This window comes from Aotus nancymaae, unplaced genomic scaffold (genome assembly GCF_030222135.1).
Source record: "Aotus nancymaae isolate 86718 unplaced genomic scaffold, 86718_ANA_hifiasm-v0.15.2.pri h1tg000019l, whole genome shotgun sequence".
In the NCBI taxonomy this organism is placed as follows: domain Eukaryota; kingdom Metazoa; phylum Chordata; class Mammalia; order Primates; family Aotidae; genus Aotus; species Aotus nancymaae.
In genome coordinates, this window is record NW_026988431.1 from 16467420 (window position 1) to 16491912 (window position 24493).

The 24493-nt window shown below is 39.4% G+C and overlaps 1 protein-coding gene across 5 annotated transcripts in view; it reads left to right on the forward strand.

The window, feature by feature from the left end:
* PLD1 (phospholipase D1) overlaps positions 1-24493 on the forward strand; it is a 206898-nt gene that overhangs the window by 45346 nt on the left and 137059 nt on the right. The window contains exon 1 of one of the 5 annotated variants that reach the window (XM_012466704.3): positions 11169-11312. The exons of 3 other annotated variants lie outside the window; for them this stretch is intronic. In XM_012466704.3, coding sequence (XP_012322127.1) covers positions 11288-11312 — 25 coding nt within the window. In that variant the 5' untranslated portion in view covers positions 11169-11287. Of the gene's footprint in view, positions 1-11168; positions 11313-24493 lie in introns of those variants that run through there. One more of the 5 variants, XM_012466707.3, reaches the window with a different exon arrangement.

Here is a 24493-nt window from a genome sequence, read left to right on the forward strand (position 1 = left end):
CCCTGTCCTCTTTTCCCATTTTGAACATCTCACATGAATGGAATCATACAATATATGAGAATCCTGAAAATTTTGATTTGATTTTCAAAGACCTGTAGGCAAACATGACCTGGTTACTTTGCAGGCCTCATCTTCCCGGCAGTGTCCTGAGTATGAGATGAAAACCAAATGAACTCTGTCAGTGCTGTCAATTATTTTATTAGATTAAATGACTTGTTTTTGGCCTCTGGAGTGTCTAACTCTTTAACTTTTCAAAGTTAAATAAAAGCACATGCTCATTAATGTGAGTCTGTTGTAGGCCATGTTGCAAAATTTCTGGGTGAGACCATTGCTTATTAGCTGTGACCTTGAGCAAATTACTTGACTTCTCTAAGACTCAACTTCCTTATCTATAAAATGCGGATAATAATATTACTTATCTTAGAGGGTTCTTGCAAGAATTAATGAAATAATGTATAGAAAAAGCTTATCATAATGCTCAATAGATTATAAGTGTTAAATGAATATTAGCAATTATTATGTGTCATTGAAAATAAACTAGACCAGGTGCGGTGGCTCATGCCTGCTGTAATCTCAGCACTTTGGGTGCCTAGGCAAGAGGATCACTTGCGCCCAGGAGTTTCAGTCCTCCCTGGGCAACATAGAGAAACTCCATCTCTACTAAAAACATAAATAAAATTAGCTGGATGTGGTGGCATGTGACTATCGTCCCAGCTACTTGGGAGGCTGAGGTGGCAGGATTGCTTGAACCTAGGAGCTCAAGGCTACAGTGAGCTTTGATCACTCATTTTAGTAATGGGAAATGAAATTATATTTTCATGTCTCCTAGGTGTGCAAAAACTAAAAGCTAATGCCATTCAGCACTTACCTAATGATGTTTGAGAAAGAGGTGTTAGGCTGATTACTGCTTCCTAGGAAGACCTGTCAACTTCATCAGCATAGAGACAGAGTGCGACTCTATCTCAAAAAAAAAAAAAAAAGGAAAAAAAATAGAATAAGCTGTAGAATGTTATTTTATTCTATATTTATGACTTTATGCTATACTAATTATTTGAATTGGCTTGCAAGAATCTTCACATAACATTAAACATATACACATTCATTCAAGAATAAAACATTAAAATCAGGGATCAGGAATAATTGTGTTAGTAGAAAGATAATATCAGAGGAAATAATAACGATAGTAATGATAGCCAACATGTATATAGCAGGTTCTCTTTTCTTTTCTCTCCCTTCCCTCTTCCCTCTTCCCTCTCCTCTCCTCGCTTCTGTTTTAGAGACAGAGTGTTGCTCTATTGCCCAGGCTGGAGTGCAGTAGTGTCATCAAACTTCACCACAGCCTTGACCTCCTGGGCTCAAACTCTCCTCCTACCTCAGCCTCTCAAGTAGCTAGGACTACAGGTGTGAGCCACCATGCCTGGTCTATAGCAGGTTTTTAATAAACCTTTCTTTCAGCATCTTTCCTTGTGAGTTGAGGGAATAATGCCATATCATAAATGAGCAGAGACAACCAATGAGAGTCCCAGGCTGGGAAGAACCTTCGATGGTTTCTAGCCTACACTCACGCTGGTGCATGAGACTTTGCCACAGATGACAATTTGGTGTGGTATGGTGATGGAACTCAGAGTATGAGAGTGAGTTCACCAGCTCACAGTATGAATAGCTATTATTTATGTGTATCTTAAGCACTTACTAGGAGCTAAGCTAGAATTAGAATCCAAAATGATTCCAAATCTATATAATCAGGATGTAAAATTGCTTACTTACCAGTTTTCCTGTTAATAGTTCTGTTTTACAGAATGTTCTCACACATGTTAAACTGAAATTTACACTCTTGTAGCCGCCCCTTCACCCTCCCAAGTCTTATAGTATCTTCTACATGGAGAACCAAATGTCTAATCAGATAGTCCTTCAGATATCTGAAAACAATTATCATGGCCTTCACCTACCTCACTTTCTTGCTCAGACATCCAGAGATACATGTACTGTTCCTTAGATGACACAGTCCAACCCACCACACCCCTTCCTCTTTCCTGGAATGAACTTTCCACTCACATGAACTTCGAAGTGGTTTTCAAGATTCCTGTCCAGGGAGCTTTACCAGCGGCAACCTCCCCAATGCCCAGATGTTGAGTAGCTCCTCCACTGGGTTCCCGCTACACTTCTGTTCACACGCCAGAATTCACTGTATCCTCCCCTGGCCTGTGAGCCCCTGAGGGAGAGCTCTGTTTATCTTTCCGTTCTAAACCCCATCCTAGCCCCTGACACTTAGTAACTTCTCAACACAGTGGAAGAGAGAACTTGATCTTACTTCATGTGGACGCCTAACTATATCTGGTTTTAGAGAGGTTGCAACTGTAAGAAATGTTTTTGGATACGAACTGTGTAGGCAACCCTTGATTAACTGAGGGCTGAAGAAGATAACGAAAAAGCCTGTGGCTTCTCCTAGACCAAAAGTAGCATTATCTAGGGAATAAGACTGTGAAGGCTTTTCACTTGGTTACTGCACCATTCATTTTCACTTGGTAAAAGTGTCTACTAACATCCTGATGTAAGTAAGGTGATTGTTGGACAGGGTTGATACCCACCACCTTTGCTCAGAGAAATGTAGATAACATTGGCCTATATCCAACATTGTGACATTTTACATATGGTTGAATGACAAAGTTCATAGTAAACTTGATACCGGTGTTCAAATGAATGCTGATAAGAAGATACAGTCCAAAGTTATGTTTCTGTTTTAATCAGAGACCTTTGCAGTTTTCATGGAGTATGTATAGAGATTGTTTCTTAATGTGTGGATAGAGGGTTAATTTAAGAAAAAGTGCCCAGGCGCAGTGGCTCACACCTGTAATCCCAGCACTTTGGGAGGCTGAGGCGGGTGGATCATCTGAGGTCAGGAGTTCGAGACTGGCCTGACAAACCTGGAGAAACCCTGTCTCTACTAAAAATACAAAAAATTACCCGGGCATGGTGGTTTGTGCCTGTAATCCCAGCTACTTGGGAGGCTGAGGCAGGAGAATCGCTTGAACCTGGGAGGTGAAGGTTGCAGGGAGCCAGGATCACGCCGTTGCACTCCAGCCTGGGCAACAAGAGCGAAACTCCATCTCAAAAAAAAAAAAAAAGAAAAAAAAAAGTGTGTTAACTGTGGAAACAAAGGGACTGGCCTATATCTAAAGGAAAGAAAGTGGATCTTACTCAGGGTTTGTTGTGATTGATAAAAACTGGCCCACATCTTAAATGGATTAATTATGGGTCCAACTGGAACATTCTACACAGAATGAGCCCAGGTGCTGGTTGTTTTGTCTGGGAGTCTCAGGACTTACCACGTGCCTACTCTGAGCACTAGACTTAATACTTTCCCACTCTGTAAATCCTAGGAAGCACTGCTTCTTGACACCTGGGTTTGAATTTGCCAGGCTTCTCCATCCAACTTGAGTCTGCCTACCTTGTGCATGGTTACAGCACCAGACACCCCAGTGAAACCATCTTCTTCTCCTGGCTTTTTGCTGGTTTTGCCCTGGTGGAGATCTGGCCTAAGTGTGAAGGAGGAAGAGGCTGGTTTGGAATTCTGAAGTTGAGGTAGATGCCAGGGTGCGTTTTCTGAGACCAAGAAGGAGGCTCCTCTGGAAAGCGCTGGCTCTGGGGAACTCAGGGGCTGCTGGAGCATCTCCCTTTTTTAGGAAGCTCTGCATTTTCAAAGGCCTTTTAACTATTGGATGGCTTGATGTATTAGAAAGTTAGTAACTTGCCATGGTCTGTAGAAGGGGGATCCAGACCCTGATTTTTCTGACTATAAGTGTGTTCCTACCCCTTGCTCTGCTCTTTCCCAAGTAGCCCTCTTGTGAAATTGACTGATCCAAAATTCCCAGGGCTTTCTCACAAGAATAGCTGCTAGTCCAGGCAACTGCCAGCCTATACATGTATGTGTGTGTTTAAACTTAAATGAGGATGTATGAGTTTATCTTATTCAATTTTGTTTAGCAAGGAACAACTTCATGTATGTCCCTTTTCCCATATTTTTACAGTGTGATTACCAGATCAAAAAGTATAAATGCTTCTGTTGCTCTTCAAACATCCTACTAAATTTTGCCTGATAATGGTGTCTCCATTAATAATGCCACCAGCAAGAGGTTGGTTTAGCACAATAGTGACTAGTTTTTAATACAATCTGTTGCCGGTCTCATTTGGGCTGGGAACTTGGGTCTCTTGTGGAAAACTCATGCGTTTGATTCTCTCCTGGAGTTCCTCAAGTCCCCGTTAAGCCCCCATCACTGAGGCTGACTCAGGCTGGTGAAGTACCCTGTCAGTGCTCCCTTGGAAATTAACAAGTGCCTCCAGGTTGCAGTGGCCTCTGGATTCCTCCTTGAGCCAGACACTTTGGGGCTGCACTGCCCCAGACTTTGCTCTGCTTGCCTCTCACCCTCTGACTGTCAGCATGCTCACTTCTTTCCTTTTCCTTCATTGTAAAATCCTGAGTTATTTTAGGCAGTTTATAGAAAATCTCTGAAACTAAAGGATGTCTCATGACAGTGGCAGAGTAAGAGTGTTGAGAATTAAAAACTATTCTTTTTGTAGAACAACGGCAGTTGAACGAGGGATGTCTTGCAAACTTTTTAATACCTGGATGATTAATTAGCAAGAAATCCATTCTAATTATTCTCATTATCACTAGATGAAGGCAGGGAAAGTGACAGCAGAAAGTGTGAAGAATGTATAATTGAAGGCATTAAGGAAAAGAGCCCACCTAGTAGATTTTAAATCACAAAAAGGATGAAACTCAGAAAGAATTTCTACCTGTATACTGTGTCATTCTCTTAGTTCTAGGAAGTGTAGATTTGTAAATCATGTAATTTTAAAAATTAAATGTAATTTATTTTTAAAATGGGAATAAAGAAAAAAGTCAAATACACATCTTGGCTTCTACTGAAACCCCTTTCATTATTTGTATGACTTGTATAGGCGGAGTTATCAGGGTTCGAGAATGCTATTTAAACGGGTAAGAAATATTGAGCAAAATGAACTCCATCAGATGCTTCCTTAAATCCTAACTCACAGTCCAGCATCACTCAAATCTCTCATGAGAGGACAGCTACTATCCTGAACCTCTCAGCCAAAAATGCAGGCCACCTTCTGCCTGGATAAGGCATGCCACTTAAAAAGAAAACCATAAACCTTACTCAAAAAACTCATTTAGATCCATTTTAAGTTCGTTTGTTAGGTTTAGTGTTGCATATGTGCCCAACAAAATTGTGTTAATATTTAAAAGGAAAAAGTGACCTTGACAAGAAGCAGCTTCTGGATTGTGAAGGAAGGTAGTCCTATCAATCCACAGGGCAGCTCTACTACGCTTGATGAGTGATTCAGTATTTGCCAAAGTCTCGATGTATTTTTATTGGCTACATGATACATGCTTCTAAAGACGGGTTTGGAAATTTCAGAGGAGAGTAGAACTCTAGATATACTGCCTATAGGTTCAGTTACTACTTCTGTCATTTTCTCTGGGGATCTTCATAGGTCCTTTATAAATATCATATGCCACTATCCAGGAGAAGGAAGGTCCTGGGGCAGCCATAGCCAGTTGGTTTTGTCCTCTCTGGGCACAACGCTTCTGTCATATTTTCCTTCTTGGACATTCTTTCCTCCTGTCATGAAGGAAGTGTATTACTTTGGCGCTAGCTTAAATCAGTGTCTCAGAAACTGATATGCACGTGGCTCTCTTGGATGTCTTGTTAAAATGCAGATTCTGTTTCTGGAATATGACCAAGGTTCTGCATTTCCAACAAGCTCCTGGGTGATGCCTATGTGGCTCATTCATGGACCACACTCTCAGTAGCAAGGATCTCTGGGTTTCTATTGTCAACTGTCCCAGAGAGACAGATGGCGGGGAAAGGTGAGCAATAAAACAGACATTAAATGGAGGAGCAACATTTGTTCATTGATTACTGTGATTACTTTGGCCAGTGTTCAGGTGCGTTCAGAGAGGCAGCAGTGCACATTGATTAAGAACTTGGGCCATGCAGTCGTCTTTCTGCCATCCACCAGCTGACTCATGTGAACACAAGACCAGTCTCTCTAAACCTCAGTTGCTGAAGTTGTGACACACAAATAATATAAAAATTTACTTTATAGGGTTATCTTGATGATTAAGTAATATAATGCGTATGCTTAATGTGTGCTTGCTAACTATTAGCTGTGAGTGTAATAATCCAGGAAGCATTTCTTGAACATGCCTGGCATATTAAGGTAGGGATGGAAAGATTAAAAGCCAACTCTTTAATTTCAGAGGAGATTTAGTTGGTTTATTTGGAAGTGCCACAGTTGAGGTAAGATCTAAAACTTTTGACTCCGGGGCCAGTGTCCTTTCTGTCTGCATGCTTATGGGCTATTTCTCATATTCGGTAGATGTACAAAAACAAAGCTGGTTTCCGACCAGCTTTAATTAGGTAAAACCCATGTGCTGATTCATAGTGAATTGAACGCGTGCTGACTTTTAAGGTCAGGTGATTTGCATTTGGTGCCTGTGTTTGAGTGAGGTATTTCTGAGGATGGGAGTTTAAAGGGCAGGTTTTTGTTTTATTTTGTTTCTTTATCAGCTGAACCTTTTTCTTGGGCAGCTAGAACTGAATGGTATCAAAGGCAGGTATAATCAATTTTTATTCTGGTGGATCAAATTCTGAGCATATACTTGCCTTACACTTTTGGCATCTATCTTTTAAAGTGATTTCAAAAAGACTCTGTTTTTACGTGAGCTAACTTGTTTTTCTAATAGAGACTAAAAAATTTGCACCCTGCGTCTTTTCCAACAATTGCCTGTCATGAGTGCATGTGTGCCTTTGAGGAGCTGGGTATTCTTGCTTTGTGGCCATGTTTTGTACATTTCTGTGGAACCCTGTCTTAATAAGGAAATGATCACTGACCCAGAATTTCTCTTTTATCTAATTGTTTTTTCTAGTTATTGAGCCTTGCACTTTTTCTGAACTTATAATAGTTTTCTTTGTGATACGTACTTTTGTAGTTTTTTAAAAGGCAATAATAGTTCCCAGTATGATTTTTGTGTTTGTGAAAACATAATTATCTCACTGAGCAGAGTTTTCAGGAGGAAACAGTGGATATTCAATATCGACGCTGATAGATTGCTTTCTTTAAGTTGTTTTGACAAAGTCTTTTCCACTTTTTATTTTAGATATAAGCAATTTGTCTATTTTTGTTATAAGAAATGTAAAAATGATTTTTGCCCCGGTTTTTCTGCTGTGGGATCAAGGAAAATTACCTCCCCTTTCTTTGGATACTGATTGATTTTTACAACTCTGCTTATCATTCCTATGCCATTGCTGATTTAAAAAAATTCTTTATTGGGATATAATTTATAAACCATGAAATTCACCCATTTAAAATGAACAATTCAAGGTTTTTAGTATATTGACGGAATTGTCTATGCAGATTTTTGCTAGTGCATTTTTCCTTTCTTTTTCTACTGTGTATGCTTAAGGTTCTCTGTATTAACATTTCTTTAATGAATTTTGCAACTATTTATAGTTTTGGGCAGAAGTAAGTACCATAACGATGACTTTTTAAAAGCTACTAACTTAAAGCACATCCTGATTACATCATGTGTTTTTGTTCACTTTACATTATTGCCATTTTAATAGTGAATCAATAATCTATCAACTATGCCCATGTGTTCGTAAGCCTGGCATGTTCTTCATTACCCCTTCCATCAACCTTACTGTTGACACACATCCAGTTTACCTTGTTCACCTTAAATATTGCATTCTTAAATGTGACAGACAGAATTCTGGTGGTCCCATTAAGGAACTTTACACAGCTGAAACTCATCTGAAAATCATTGTTCACTGTAGCAACTTTATAAAGAGAGCTGGTTTTCTGTTTAGCAGAGTATCTTTTTATATTTGTGAAAGGACATCATAGTTTAGCTGGGTAATTAAAAAATAACCGAATAAAAGTGATGTTACTTATCCTACAAGGTCATATTTGGGGTAGCCCAAACTTATTTTTACTAAAGACTTTTAAGCTCTAGGACCACAGCATTAAAACCACTCTAGGGAAAGGGGGCTGTTGAGATAAAGTCTAAATGCCTTAACATCACGTCCCTTGTACTCTATGTCCAGGAAAACTGCACCTTTTTCATTTCTTCAAACCTGTCATGGTTATGGAGATAAAATATAGTGGTCAGATGGGAGAGGTATTTAGAATTTGGCTGGATTTATTAACTGCATAGAGAGAGTTAAGAAAGATAATTGCTAAGGCTGAGTTCCAGGATTCTGGTTTATGCAGCTGGGTAGATGACATTTCCAGTTCTTTTCAGAAAGAAAACATAGATAAAGGGAATGTTTTGTGGTTAAAGGATCTTGAATTCTGTTTTGAGCTTATTGAGATGCTCTATGAGATTACGCAGTGGGGAAGTTCCTAGGGGGTTGGATAGATAGGTCTGAAGATCAGGACAAGGAACACAGTTGGAAACGGTTACTGAGGGCCCAGTAGATGCTAGTGACAGAGAGATGGGCTCTCTTTTCAGGGAGCTCCCAGTCTTCTAGGGGTGACAGAGCCAAGGGGAAAGGAATGTACTCAATGGTTGTATCCTTGAGGAAAGGAAACATCAGCACGTATTTTAACCATTGGAGTGGATGAGATCACCCTGAGAGGTGTGTAGAGTGAGAAAGAATAATCCCAGGACCCTGAACAATATTAGCATGTAAGTTTTGAGCATAAGAAGAACAGCATCAGAGAAAACTCCATCTCAGTTGCCAGAGAGGGAGGAGGAAAACTAGAGGAGTTCAGTGAGAGCATAGAAGCTGAGGAGACCCTCAAGAAGAACGCAGTCAAGGGTTGTGCCAGAGAAAGATTGAGATAAGAATTGGGGAGTGCCCTTTAGATTCTGAAATATGCAGGTGGTTATGAACTTTGGAGACAGCTGTTTGGTGCTGTGTGGAAGTGGAGGCCAGTGGCAGCGAGTTAAAGATGGAGGAGAGATGAACTAGAAGGAGCAAGTAGACAACTTCCTTAGGAAGTCGACTTTGAAAAGGGGGTGAGAAACATAGGTGGAAAGCCTCATAAATGTCAGTCTGTGTAGCTGAGTGCTTTTTCTCCAGCCTTGAGTTAAATGCTAAGGAGGCAGATAATTGATGTGGCCCAGGACTGAATTTTTCCAGATGACTGCAAAAGAAGGACACATAAGCAGAGATTTTTGGGCAAGCGAAGAGTTAGAGATGGGCTACATGCTCTTAGCTGGATGAACAGGGGTGTGAGGCCTAGAAGGAGCTGGTGGCGAGTTAACACCTTCTCAGAGAGTCAGTAGTAGCTGAATCTCAAGGGTGACCTTGGATTAGAGTTGCCCGCACAGCTGTCCCATCAGATAGGATGGAGATTTTTTTAATAATGAGTGAGTCACAAGGCAAATTTCTGGTCATTTTGTCATAAGCCCTATCTTTGAGATGTTTTGCTGGCTTGGAAGAAGGATATAATATCACTAATATTTATGTTCATCCATCACACTGGAGGAAAATGGAAGTGTTATCGCTATTGTTCTGGTTATATTATTTTCTTTTCTAGCTTCACTTTTTTTTTTTTTGTTAAAATTAACCAGAATGGATTTATCTTCAGTTCTAATAAGGAGTTTGGTTAGACACAAGGCGAGAAAACTGGTTTCTAGACGTGAGATTGTACACATCTGAATATGAAGGCAGTAACTTGTAGGAAAAGGAAAAAGCAGAGAACATGAAATTGAGGGGTCAGGACTGAGTCTCAGACCAACAGTTTCACAGTATGACCTTAATCGTTTTGAGTTATTGCTTCTTCAATGAAAAGAAGATTAAAAATAATAGTTTCCCCTGTAGGATTATTAGGAAAATTAAGATGTATGTGTATGAAATGCTTTGTAATCCAGAAAGTGTTATGCACGTGTTCTCTATACTGCCCAAACTGTGAGCAGTTTTAAGTCTTATTCATATTCATTCATTCCCATTTGATTCATTCAGAAACAGTGACAGAGAACCCAATAGACACCAGTGACTCAGGATTTAAAGACAGCCTCTCCCTTCAGAAAACTCAGTCTTCCAGAAGAGTCAGAGGCCAAGTGGAAAGGAAGGTACTCAATGGACTCACTTGGATGCCACAGAAACACTGAGAGCAAAGGCATCTAAACCAGACTGGGCTATCAGCGGAGGCTTGCTGGAGATGTCACCTGATACGAGTCCCAAGGGATGATAGGAATCAGTCAGGCAAAGAAGGGGTTGGAGGAAGGCAAAGCTGCAGAAGGAGCAGCATATTGCAAGGCTGAGGCTGTGGAGTGTGGAGCATGTTTGGCTCAGTCCAGCTGAGCAGGGAAACCTAATGCAAAAACCGCGACTGTGAGTCACAGCAAGAGAGAAGCGACGGAAGGGAACATGTGTAATTGAGATACTTGGGAATGTTTTAAGTGGTAATAGGGGAAAGCCACAGGATCAGGAGAAGATGATAAGGGAGTTTATTGGTGAAGTAATGAGAGGAGGCTGGAAACAAGCAAAGGTGGGAAACAGGAGAGGCAGAGGAGGGGCTCTCTTCCAATGTTTTCATGGGAAAGGAGTCAAAATCACAAATAAGGTGAGGGACATTGAGAGATTCTGTCTTTAAAGCCTCCCTTGTCATGTAAAGTGAAATGCATGAGGTTATTTTATATTTCAGTGCCTAGCATGGTGCTCAGCACATAGTAGGTGTTCAATAAATACCTACTGAGTGAACTACTGTCATCCTGAGAAGCTGCTTAAGAAGCCCTGCAAAGCAGCTGGACTGGAAAGCAAGGTGGCTTATCCATCTGGCTGGTGCACACTGACTTCCTTTCCAGTTCATCAAAGTTTGGCAGCTTGCTTTTTAACTTGCCATTTCTTGTTAGTATTGATGCAACCTGTTTGCTTCTGACCTTGGGAATGCCGCAGGAGTCAGGTGTCCCGAGAATATCTCTGTTCCTTAGCACCATGCATAGGAGCAGTGGTTTCTTGAACAAAGATCAAACTAGTTTTTTCCCAGTAAGGCTGGCAGCCCGTCCACACCCACTGAGCAGAATCTGGCTGCAGCTCAGTCAAAAGCAGTTTATCCTGTCTGTCTGGTTGTCTTTCTTACACATTTCAGACATGGTTCAAAGCTGCATTATAAGGAAAGAATCTGCCGCTGAAACAGATTTGTATGGGCAAGCAGGATGCAACAGACGTGTGAGTTCTCGTCTCACCAATCCTTTGTATGATTCTGAGCCTTTGTCTTCTCAGTGCATGGAAGAGGTTGGACCAAATGAATGCCTACATCATCCTGTGTGCCAGGTATTACAGACCAAGTTTTGTATCACCCATTGGTTTCTTCAGTCTAAAAATTGTATAATCAGTTCTCACTCAGTGTCTGCCACCAAATACGTGCACCATACAGGTTTTGAATTGAATTGAATTGCATTAATTTCTGTTCTTTCTAAGACACATGCACACACATAGTAAAATACTGCCCACTGGTTATGTAATTCACTTCCCTCATTTAATTCATTTCTTCTCAACAAATACTAAAGATATGAGAGAGATCAGATTTGACTTCTTTCAGAGATGGCAAGATCTTAAAGCCTCTGAAGTGTGGAGTAAGAAGAACTAGGAGGTGTATGCAGGCTCAGAAAAAGTAGGCTGTGATCACAGATTAATGTTTGCCATGGAGAAGTAACTGGGAAGTCTGGGCATAAGTTTCATTTATTATCATTCTGCTTTCTCAAGGAGCTTACAGCTCAGCAAGACGGAAAGAGCTGCAAATAGATAACTTTGGTTTAGCCAAAGGAAAAAAAAAAAGCCAGATTTGTATGACAGAGACCACAGAAATGAAAATGCACTGAGTCCCTTTTGTACTCCTTGCTAACTGTGTTCTTTTCCCTCCTCTCTTGCTAAAGGTTACCACTCTTCTAAAGTTATTGTGTGTCATTTCCTCAATTAGTTTTTATGTCATACATCTATACATATTTATCCATAGACAACATACAGGATTGTTCTGTTTTGAAATCGTAAACAAAAACTGTAAGCTGGCTTTTCCCCACCAAACTTTGATTTGACATTTATTCATGTTGATATATGTAGTTCTAATGAACTTATTTTCTCTGCTGTATAGCATTTCATTTAAAACATTAATTTACCTATTCTCTGATAGGTGGATATTTTCCGTTGCCTAATTTTCTTTATTGTGAATAATGCTTTAGTGCCCATTTGAATATATGTCTTCTCATACCATAGGGGTATATTTTAATGGACATACTTATGGGAAGAATTTCTGGGTAGTAGGTTCTATCATCTTCAAGTTTACTAGATATCGTGATATAGATATCATGAAATTACTTTCTAAAAGGTTGCTTTAATTCACACCCCTACTCGCAGCATATGAGAGTTCCATTTCCTTACCAATACATTTTAATTTTAGACTTGCAAAAATTTTACCAATCCAATGAATGTAAAATGGTATCTCATTGTTTCAGTATCACTTCCCTGATTACTGGACAGGTTGAGCATGTTTAAAGTTTTATTGACAATTTAGAATTGATCTCCTGTGGGTTGCCTGTATGTGCTCCTGGCCCTTGTTCTTTGGATTTTTTATATTTCTCTTATGTATTTATATGAGTTCTTTAAACATACTACTTATGTCTTCTCCCAATCTGGGCTTCTTAAAAAATTGTTTTGCGTGTGAAATTTTCCCATTTGTTCAATGGACGTTTTAAACTTTAGAGTAGTTGAATATATAAGCTTTTCCTTTATGGCTTGTGCTTTTTATTCCTTCCCGACTCTAAGGTCTTTAGAACATTCTTCTATATTTTATTTCAAATGTTGAAATTTTTGTAGTTCATGTTTAGGTCTTTAATCCTAAAATTACTTGTTGTTCACATTTGGGACTATAACATGGAAACTATTTGTATTCAAGGTTTGAGGTAGAGAACTAATTTTATTTTATATTTCCCTGAATTGCCAATAGTCTCAGCATCATTTATTAAAGACTTCATTTTTCTCTATTATTTTTTTCATTTCACTTTTGTCATATGCCAAGAACTCATATTTGAATAGGTTTTGGGGTCCTTATTCGGTTCGGTTCATCTATTTCTGTGCCAATAATGTACAATTTTATTTTTTCAGGTTTGTAATTATTGATCTATCTGATAGGGCAAGTCTTATCTACTTATTGGTTCTATGAGAAATTCTTGGGAATTTGAATTAGTAGATTTCCTTTGAGGAAAAACAACCTTTATTTACTCATTCAAATCCCTTGAGGAAAAACAGCCTGTATTTACTCATTCAGTACCACATTTATTGAGCTTTAGGATGTTATTTCAGTCTTATGGTCTCCATTTATTTCTAATGAGAAGTTCATAGTTATTAGTCTGGTTCTCCTGAACACAAGTTATTTTTCTCTGGTTGCTTTCAAAATTTTCTTTTTTCTTTACATGACAGTAGCTTGACTTTAATGAACCTAGGTGTAATTTTCTTTGTATTTAATCCTTGCTTGGGATTCACTGAACTTCTTCAACCTGCAAATTTATTTCTTTCACCAAATTTAATGATTTTTTAAATCATGATTTCTTCAAACGTTTCTTTTTCTACCCCGTTTTCTCTCTATCCTTCTGGGATTCAAATTACATGCTTGTTAGATTTTTAAAATATTATCATTTACAATCCTGAGGCTCTGTTCATTTTTAAAAAATCTTTTCTCCCCTCTGTCTGTCCTTGAGACTGGATAACTTCTGTTGTTCTGTCTTCAGATTCACTGACCCTTTCTTCTGTCATTGCTATTCTGCTATTAGGCCCATCCTGCAAAGTTTTTCTTTTCTCTGGTGAGATTTTTCTACTTATTCCTTCACCAAAATCATATTTTGCTTTACATCTTTGAGCACTGTTATAATAGTTGCCTTAAATAATCCTTCTCAGCTGATTTCAACCTGTCAGGATTGGTGTCCATGGGGAGCCTCTGCTCTTCACAATGAGTCACATCTTTCTGTTTCTTCTATGTGTGATGGTTTGAGGCGACATCCTGACTGACATGTTGTAGAGACTCTGGATTCCATTATACTTCTTTCCAGAGCTGGAATTTTTTCTTTAGTTTAGTTTTACACCCATTTAACTTGCCTTGACTCAGACTCCAAACCCCATCTGTACTGTGGTGGGCAGCAGCAGAAATATCTGTTAAAGTCAATTTAGTACTACTAGCTGAGTTGCTTCAGAATGCATCCCACGCCTACATAGTTCAAGCGTGAGCCTATGCAAAATCTGGGTTCTCTCCCCTTCTCTGGCTCTCTTTTTTCTAGGATTTCTGGCCTCACTTTTCAGCTGCTATGATTGCCGTGAAGTCTGTTCTTTGGTTGTTCAAGCCAGAAATCTATGGACTTTCTATCCCAGTTTTAGTCACTCAAGTTGACATGATCTGGGACCAGCCCTTAAACAAAAACAATGCTGTTTCTTTTTTCCAAATGTAGATTTTCTTCCAGTTTCTGCTAGATTTTGGTTGTTCTTCAAGCAGTATTTTAAAAAATATTTTGCCCAAAATGTGTAGTTGTTATCTGTGGGATGGTTAATCTAATAAAAGCAACACCTCTGTTACTTTGTAATGAATTTGTAATTTGTCTATAAAGCTAGACATTGTGATCTCGGATAATTTTTATATACAGTTTTTCATTTTGTAGTCACCACAGTTCCATGTGTTTTCTTCCCAGGGATGCTGAATATGGTGACTTAATCCCTTTTAAATAGATAGTTTAGCTCTTTGAAGCCCTGGGTTTTTTGTAAGACTGTCATTTCCAGGCCGCTGCCTCCCATGGTTCTGGGATCTTATCTCCTACAATTTATGTGGGGGAAGAGAATTGTAATATCAGATGCTTACCTAAGATCCAGAACTGGTTGGGCCCTACAGCTTCAGTTCCAGTGTGCCCATCAGACTTTAGTTTCCTCATTCTTAGACACCGTAGGTTTTTCCTTCATTATTGTTTTTGTTGGTGCTGCCACTGCTGTTAACCTTGAATAAATCTTTTCTTAAAACAATTACAATCTACTTAGCAATTCTGTGTTTTCAGTAGAAAGGGGGCATATGTATTAGCTTGATCTGTTTAGTTTCCAGAAGTTTGTAGCAGTGTTTTCTGTAGTGGACAACATCAGACCATTCCCAGATCCAATTCTTACTGCTAGTTGCTGTGCTTGGTGGGGAAATGATTCAGGTAGGAATAGATGGACTTTGGGCAGAGATCTTATTGATAGCTCTTAGAATAACTAGGGGCATAGGAGCAACTAACATTATTTTAGCATCTAGTATAGCCCAAGCTCTCAGCCACGCAGTATTACTTCCATTTTACACATTATGAAATGGAGACACAGAAAGACCTAAATAATTTGTTTCGCCCTAAGGAGAGTCATACTGCAAGTTACTTGACTCAAAATCACATATCTACCATGGTACTGTACTGCCTCAACAAACATGTTTAGTAATTTTGTAGAGGGCAAAAAAATTGAAATTGTGCTATGTCCACTAGCAGTTGTGACAGAACTCCAAAGCTAATCAGCACTGGAGAATGTGTGGAGGAGATTACAATGTGTGTTTGCCAGATCCATGCTTCTCATAGGTGAAATTCATGAGATATCATTGAAAACACTCTCTGTACTGCCAAAACTCACACTAAGAGGTTGTTTGCCTGTTGCTTTGAAGAGAAGTGAAAGAAAGGAATGCATGAATAATCTATTCTTGGCCATAAAGAAACTGAGTGTTCATTTAACATCCAAGGATGTTAATTTTAGAAGTCTGACCACAGTTTTTAGCAATATTAATTACCTTTCCTTTATAAAGAAGGATTTTCCCTTTGGGATCTTTATTGATTTACCTCAATCCAGGAGTTGGACAAAGTCTCTAACTTAAACCTAATAAACTTATTAACAGGCTTTGAAGTCAGGAATGAGCCTCCCATGTTTTCTCTTCAAATACAAATCTTTATAATGTGCCTTGTCATTTACAGGGGCAGGAATAAATCTTCTTAGATGTTGGCTCAGAATCCTCATGTAAACGCCATTGGCATTTGGGCTAGGTTTTTATCTTCTAGTTGGGGTCACTTAGAATATGCTGTTTTTTCTGACATTCAGCGACGTTGAGAGAGGAGTTTTGAAAATTATAATGTATCTATTGTAAAGTCCTAAACACAGACAACTTCATATTCGTGTAAAATAGATATTTTAATTTTCAGTTTTTAGGTGAGGAAGCTGAGCACCAACTAAAGTGCCCAAGTTAGTCAAGGCAGAAATAATAGCAAACTAGATCAGATGGTTGGGTGACCTTGAGCAAGTCGCTTGCCTGTCTGTGCCTTCAGTTTCCTTGCCTGTGAAAAGGGGCTAAGAAGAGCAGCTACTTCATAGGTCTGTTGAAAGGACAGATTGAGTTAATGCATGCAAATCACCTGGATCACTGCCTGGCACATAGTCAACATTATGCAAGTTTGCTTTTTTTTTTTTGAGACAGAGTTTCGCTCTTGTTACCCAGGCTGGGGTGCAATGGCGCAATCTCAGCTCACCGCAATCTCTGCCTCCTGGATTCAGGCAATTCTCCTGCTTCAGCCTCCTGCGTAGCTGGGATTACAGGCACGCGCCACCATGCCCAGCTTATTTTTTGTATTTTTAGTAGAGACAGGGTTTCACCATGTTGACCAGGATGGTCTCGATCTCTTGACCTCGTGATCCACCCGCCTCGGCCTCCCGCAAGTTTGCTTTTTAAAGATTACTGTTAACTTCAGCACACATGGATTTCTGCAGGAAGCAGGATGTTTCAGAAAAAAGAAAAATGAACAAACAAACAAAACATGGGCTTTGGAATCCTGGTTCTAACATTATCCTAGCTCGAGTTTTCTGTATAGAGCCTCTGAGGTTGCAAAGTAGGGTTGAATGGGAGTAGTTAGAATTCTAGAGGAGAGAAAAAAAAGAGAGGAAGAGAAGAGAGGCAGGGAAGAATGCAAAGCAGTCATTTCCTGGCTGGCCATAGCTTCTCACAAAAAGCAGTCAGTGGTTCTGTCACATAGAGCATCTTCCAGATTGACCGTTTTGTACCAGTGTTTTCAGCACAGTCGAGACCAGAAGGAGAGGGGAGAGGCATGCCCTGGTATCACAGGCTGTGTGACTTGGTTACCTGTTCTCCTCTTCCCCCTCTGACATACAACTCCTAAAGAAGCAAGAGTGCATGTCCCTCGTGCGGCACTTGAACTGAATCCAAAAACATCTGGATGGGCCAGTGCCTCGGAGGGTCCGGTTGGAGGTCAGTGGAGCCCGAGTGCTGTGCTGCATGCCACGGAGGCTGTGCCAAAGCCCTGGCCTCGCCCAGAAGGAGGCTGAGATGGTTGGTGGCAATAGAAGGAATAGGAGCAGTCGTGACCGGGGATCTTTACGGAGCAGAGGCCAGGGAGGCAGACGGGACCCAGTCCATCAGGAGGCCTACATACTGGAACCAGTTCCACCACTCACAACTCTGCAGCCTCAGTAAGCTCCTGTGGCCCCAGTAAGATTGTTGTGAGGATTGGAAGTAATACATGTAATGCGCCTTTCAGTACAGGTACTCAAGAAATGACAGATCATATCTTCCTAACCATCAACATTTGAAATAGATGTCAATTTCCTTTAGCATTTGTATTTTACCCTGGAAGCAAAGTTTGAATTCAGAGATATGACTGAGATGACCTAGAAGCTGATACCACTGCACAGAGAAAAATATTTAACTCTAGGACATATTAAAGGAAATTACTCAGAAAGCTCATGCCAGAGAACAAATGACGTGGCTGTTTTTAAAAGGCCATCCAAGGAGGTCAAAGGATTTAGGAAAAATCATGAGGAGCAAGAAATGACCTTCATGCCCCAAAAGACATGAGTTGTATCCTAATTCAGTATTGGACAGTGAAACAGCTGTCTGGAAGGTTGTCCCTTCTGGAAACCATGAGGTCTTGCAGGATTTCTTTGTGACTTCAGGGCATGAAGCTGCCTTGTTTTCCTTGGACTATTATTAAAAATGGCTGGGAGATATCATTATCAGAATTATCCTAATAACATACTTACTAGTTCAGATTAGCTAAAGGCAGAAATTTTAGGAATTTTAAGAACTATGTAACCATTTTGCTTTATGTCATTATAGATGTGTTTTTGTTTGTTTGTTTTTAGCTAGGGAAAAAAAAAGAGAAGATGAGTTCAACTCCTATTCTGTGGGCAAAGTAAGTCCAGAGTGTTTAGCACTGGTCTGGGCATCTCAGGGAGAAAAGCAGCATCGTATTAAGCCAAGTGAAGGGTTTGATATAAAACCAGGAGAGAAGGATAAGTAAGTGGAAGATTGCTGGGCTCTGGCCTCCCTGAGATCAGACTAGACGTGGAGCTCACTGGAAGCGCGGTGTTTGAGAATCAAACTTCTGACTCTTAGAACCATAGACATGATAGCAAGCTGGACTCACAGGTTATGGGCAGGAGAGGTGGCTGGGTGATTCCACGTTTTGGCATCTCCTTTTCCTGGCACGGGGGCAGGTGGAAGGCAGAGGAGGAGTAAGCGCGTGGCTTTCAGGTCAGCCAGAGCTGGGCTGAGAGCTGGCTTCCTGACTTTCTGACTCTTCACCTCTGTCAGACTGTCTCACTGTCTGCAAAGTGGGAATGATGATAGTACTCCTCATGAAGTTACTGTGAGGATCATTTGAGATGATGCATGAAAAACCCTCAGCAAAACCCTGGCACACAGAAAGCTTCACGAGCAGTTTGCTGTGTTAGCTATGATTACTTTGGCAGACAATCTGTTTCTTACATGTTATACGCCTCTCGGGGGCTTTTCAACCAGAAGGCTTCTGCATCTGAGTCTGTCTGTGGTATGCAAGGGAAATAATCTCTGTGTCATTCACTGAATAACCTGGAGCTGACAGCCTTCTCTATGGACAGCTCAATGATTATGTCACTTAACAAACACGTGTTGAGCAGGTGCTCAGCTGGGTGTCTGTTGTGAACGCTCATGACTCTAACCCTCCTCCCCCAGGAGTGTCAAAGACAGGTGTGTCACTGCATCAACTCATGATTGCAGCTCAGTGGATGTGCTTCTTTACCTAAAGGTCTTGAGGGTAAAAACATGAACCTATGAAAATACATGCAAAATGCTGTGTGTGAGCCCATGCGCTTTTTTTTTCTGGGGTTGTGGGTTCATAAATTTCATCAAAGTCACAAAGGGTGTTGGACCTCTAAGGGAGCAGGAGCCACTGTAGTGAGAAAAGTGGAGAAGATAGAGAGTGCTATGAGATGCCAAGGAAGGACTGCATGACCAGCCAGGGAGACCAGGTTGGATGAGGCCAGGAAGACATGCAAGGAAAAGGAAGGGCATTAGCTGGCTCTGACTGGCTAATGCGTTCCATGATTGTTTTTGCAGAGGAAGGCTTACTGGTTTCTCTTTTTTTTAATTAAAAAAAGAGATATATATTATTATATATAATGTATATATATTATATATATTTATTAAAAAGACATTATATATAATGTGTATATATTATATATCTATATCTTTATAAAAAAAGATAAATATTACATATATTTATATATATATTAAAATATATATATTTTATAGCACTTTAGGTTCTGGGGTACATGTGCAGAACATGCAGGATTGTTACATATGTACACACATGGCAATGTGGTTTGCTGCCTCCATCCCCTATCCCTATATCTGGCATTTCTCCCCATGTTATCCTTCTATCTCCCTACCCCCCACTGTCCCTCCCCCATTCCCCCCAACAGATCCCAGTGTGTGATGCTCCTCTCCCTGTGTCCATGTGTTCTCATTGTTTAAAACCTCCCATAAGTGAGAACATGCAGTGTCTGATTTTTTGTTCTTATGTCAGTTTGCTGAGAATGATGGTTTCCAGATTCATCCATGTCCCTACAAAGAACACAAACTCATCGTTTTTTATGGCTGCATAGTATTCCATGGCGTATATGTATGACATTTTCCTAGTCCAGTCTATCATTGATGGGCATTTGGGTTGGTTCCAGGTCTTTGCTATTGTAAACAGTGCCACAGTGAACATACATGTGCATGTGTCTTTATAATAGAACAATTTATAATCCTTTGGCTATATACCCAGTAATGGGATTGCTGGGTCAAATGGAATTTCTATTTCTAGATCCTTGAGGAATTGCCACACTGTCTTCCACAATGGTTGAACTAATTTACACTCCCACCAACAGTGTAAAAGTGTTCCTATTTCTCCACATCCTCTCCAGCTTCCGTTGTCTCCAGATTTTTTAATGATCGCTGTTCTAACTGGTGTGAGATAGTATCTCAGTGTGGTTTTGATTTGCATTTCTCTAATGACCAGTGATGATGAGCATTTTTTCATATATTTGTTGGCCTCATAAATGTCTTTTGAAAAGTGTCTGTTCATATCCTTTGCACACTTTTGAAGGCGGTTGTTTTTTTCTTGTAAATCTGTTTTAGTTCTTTGTAGAGTCTGGATATTAGCCCTTTGTCAGACAGGTAGATTGCAAAATATTTTTTCCCATTTGGTTGTTTGCCAGTTCACTCTAATGATTGTTTTTTTTCTGTACAGAAGCTCTGGAGTTTAATTAGGTCCCATTTGTCTATTTTGGCTTTTGTTGCCAATGCTTTTGGTGTTTTAGTCATGAAGTCCTTGCCTATGCCTATGTCCTGAATGGTTTTACCTAGGTTTTCTTCTAGTGTTTTGATGGTGTTAGGTCTTAAGTTTAAGTCTTTAATCCATCTGGAGTTAATTTTAGTGTAAGGTGTCAGGAAGGGGTCCACTTTCTGCTTTCTGCACATGGCTAGCCAGTTTTCCCAACACCATTTATTAAAAAGGGAATCCTTTCCCCATTGCTTGTTTTTGTCAGGTTTGTCAAAGATCAGATGGTTGTAGATGTGTGGCATTGCCTCCAGGGCCTCTGTTCTATTCCCTTGGTCTATATCTCTGTTTTGATACCAGTACCATGCTGTTTTGATTACTGTAGCCTTATAGTGTAGTTTGAAGTCAGGTAGCGTGATTCCTCCAGGTTTTTTCTTTTTGTTTAGAATCGTCTTGACTCTATGGGCTCTCTTTTGTTTCAATATGAAGTTTATGGTGATTTTTTCCAGTTCTGTGAAGAGGGTTATAGGTAACTTGATGGGGATAGCATTGAATCTATAAATTACTTTGGGTAGTATGGCCATTTTCACAATATTGATTCTTCCTAACCATGAGCATGGAATGTTTTTCCATCTGTTTGTGTCCTCTCTTATGTCCTTGAGCAGTGGTTTGTAACTCTCCTTGAAGAGGTCCTTTACATCCTTTGTTAGTTGTATTCCTAGGTATTTTGTTCTCTTTGTATCAATTGTGAATGACAGTTCGTTCTTGATTTGGCTGTCTTTAAGTCTGTCATTCGTGTATAGGGATGCTTGTGATTTCTGCACATTGATTTTGTATCCTGAGACTTTGCTGAAGTTGCTTATCCATTTCAGGAGATTTTGGGCTGAGACGATGAAGTCTTCTAAATATACAATCATGTCATTTACAAATAGAGACAGTTTGACTTCCTCCTTTCCTAATTGAATACCCTTTATTTCTTTTTCTTGCCTGATTGCTCTGGCTAGAACTTCCAACACTATATTGAATAGGAGTGGTGAGAGAGGGCATCCTTGTCTAGTGCCAGATTTCAAAGGGAATGCTTCCAGGTTTTGCCCGTTCAGTATGATATTGGCTGTGAGTTTGCCGTAAATAGCTTTTATTATTTTGAGATACGTTCCATCGATACCTAGTTTATTGAGAGTTTTTAGCATAAAGGCTGTTGAATTTTGTCAAAGGCCTTCTCTGCATCTATTGAGATAATCATGTGGTTTTTGTCTTTGGTTCTGTTTTTGTGGTGGATTACATTAATAGGTTTGCATATGTTGAACCAGCCTTGCATCCCCTGGATGAAGCCTACTTGATCGTGATGGATAAGCTTTTTGATGTGCTGTTGTGGTCGGTTTGCTGGTATTTGATTGAAAATTTCTGCATCTATGTTCATCATAGATAGTGGCCTGAAGTTTTCTTTTTTTGTTGAGTCTCTCCTGGATTTTGGTATCAGGATGATGTTGGTCTCATAAAATAATTTGGGAAGGATTACCTCTTTTTGGATTGTTTGGAATAGTTTCAGAAGGAGTATTACCAGCTACTCTTTGTATATCTGGTAGAATTCAGCTGTGAACCCATCTGGACCTGGGCTTTTTTTGGTTGGTAGGCTATTAATTTCTGCCTCAACTTTAACCCTTGTTATTGGTCTATTCAGGGTTTTGACTTCTTCCTGGTTTAGGCTTGGGAGGGTGCAGGTGTCCAGGAATTTATCCATTTCTTCCAGGTTTACTGGTTTATGTGCATAGAGTTGTTGGTAGTGATGGTAGTTTGTATTTCTGTGGAATTGGTGGTGACATCCCTTTTACCGTTTTTTTATTGCATCTCTTTGATTCATCTCTCTTTGCTTTTTATTAATCTGGCTAGTGATCTGTCTATTTTGTTGATCTTTTCAAAAAACCAGCTCCTTGATGTATTGATTTTTTGAAGGGTTTTTTGGGTCTCTGTGTCCTTCAGTTCTGCTCTGATCTTAGTTATTTCTTGTCTTCTGCTAGCTTTTGAGTTTTTTTGATCTTGCTCCTCTAGCTCTTTCAATTTTGATGATAAGTTTTCTGTTTTAGATGTTTCCTTGCTTCTCATGTGAGCATTTATTACTATAAATTTTCCTCTAGACACTGCTTTAAATGTGTCCCAGAGATTCTGGTATGTTGTGTCTTCATTCTTCTTGGTTTTGAAAAACATCTTTAGTTCTTCCTTCATTTCATTGTTTATCCAGTCAACATTCAAGAACCAGTTGTTCCATTTCCATGAAGTTGTGCGATTCTGAGTTAGTTTCTTAATCCTGTGTTCTAATTTGCTTGCACTGTGGTCTGAGAGACTGTTATGATTTCTATTCTTTTGCATTTGCTGAGGAGTGATTTACTTCCAATTATGTGGTCAGTTTTAGAGTAGGTGCAATCTGGTGCTGAGAAGAATGTATATTCTGCGGATTTGGGGTGGAGGGTTCTGTATATGTATATTAGGTCTGCTTGGTCCAGAGCTGACTTCAAGTCCTAGATATCCTTGTTAATTTTATGTCTCATTGATCTAATATTGACAGTGGAGTGTTACAGTCTCCCACTATTATTGTGTGGGAGTCTAAGTCTCTTTGTAGGTTGTTAAGAGCTTGCTTTATGTATCTGGGTGCTCCTGTATTGAGTGCGTATATATTTAGGATCCTTAGCTCTTCCAGTTGCATTGATTCTTTTACCATTATGTAATGGCCTTCTTTGTCTCTTTTGATCTTTGTTGGTTTAAAGTCTATTTTATCAGAGACTAGCATTGCAACTCCTGCTTTTTTTTTGCTCTCCATTTGCTTGATAAATCTTCCTCCATCCCTTTATTTTGAGCCTATGTGTGTCCTTGCATGTGAGATAGTTTCCTGGATACAGCATGCCAATGAGTTTTGACTTTTTATCCAATTTGCCAGTCTGCGTCTTTTGATTGGGGCATTAGCCTATTTACATTTAAGGTTAGCATTGTTATGTGTGAATTCGATCCTGCCATTTTGATGCTAGCTGGTTGTTTTGCCCATTAGTTGACGCAGTTTCTGCGTAGTGGTTGTTCCTTTCTATGTTTAGTTCTTTCAAGAGCTCTTGTAAGGCAGGCCTGGTGGTGACAAAATCTCTCAGCAATTGCTTGTTTGTAAAGGATTTTATTTCTCCTTTGCTTAAGAAGCTTAGTTTGGCTGGATATGAAATTCTAGGTTGAAAGTTCTTTTCTTTAAGGGTCTGGTAGTTGCCCAGGTTACACTGATAGTAAGGTTAGGTTGTTTGATCTTTCCCTTATACCATTAACATTTAATTTTCTGTCCAAGATACATAGTCACCTTCCATTGATATTTGTGGAAGCAATGTTTGTTTTTTTTAAAAAAAGTCAAAGATCCAAGTAAACATCAGAAGATATTTAAAATGTATTTTCTCAAAATATATAGTCTGGATTGTAAAATATGGTGATATCATTTACTTTATTAAAAGTTAGCTAAATTCAAAAAATATTTATCCAAGGCTTATTATATCACTAGAGATTGAGTTTAGTACTTGAATCCACATTTATGACTTTTATATCTCAGTGAGCATCAAGTCAGTTCCAGATAGAGAGTTGCTATATGATGTGTTTTTAAGGGTTATTTATTATAGATTCTTTAATTTATTTCATCATGATGGAAAAATGGGAAAACAAGATATCCACATAACTCAATTTGGTTTTGAACTATCTAATCATAATTCTTTTTACATTCATACATTATGATATGATCTTTGGCTTAGGAATCCATTGCATTTCTCTTAGTAACTACAATAGCATCTGGAAAAAAAATTAGGGAATTTTTGCATATTATGTTGGAAAGGAAGCAGTAGGTAAATCATAACTATATTC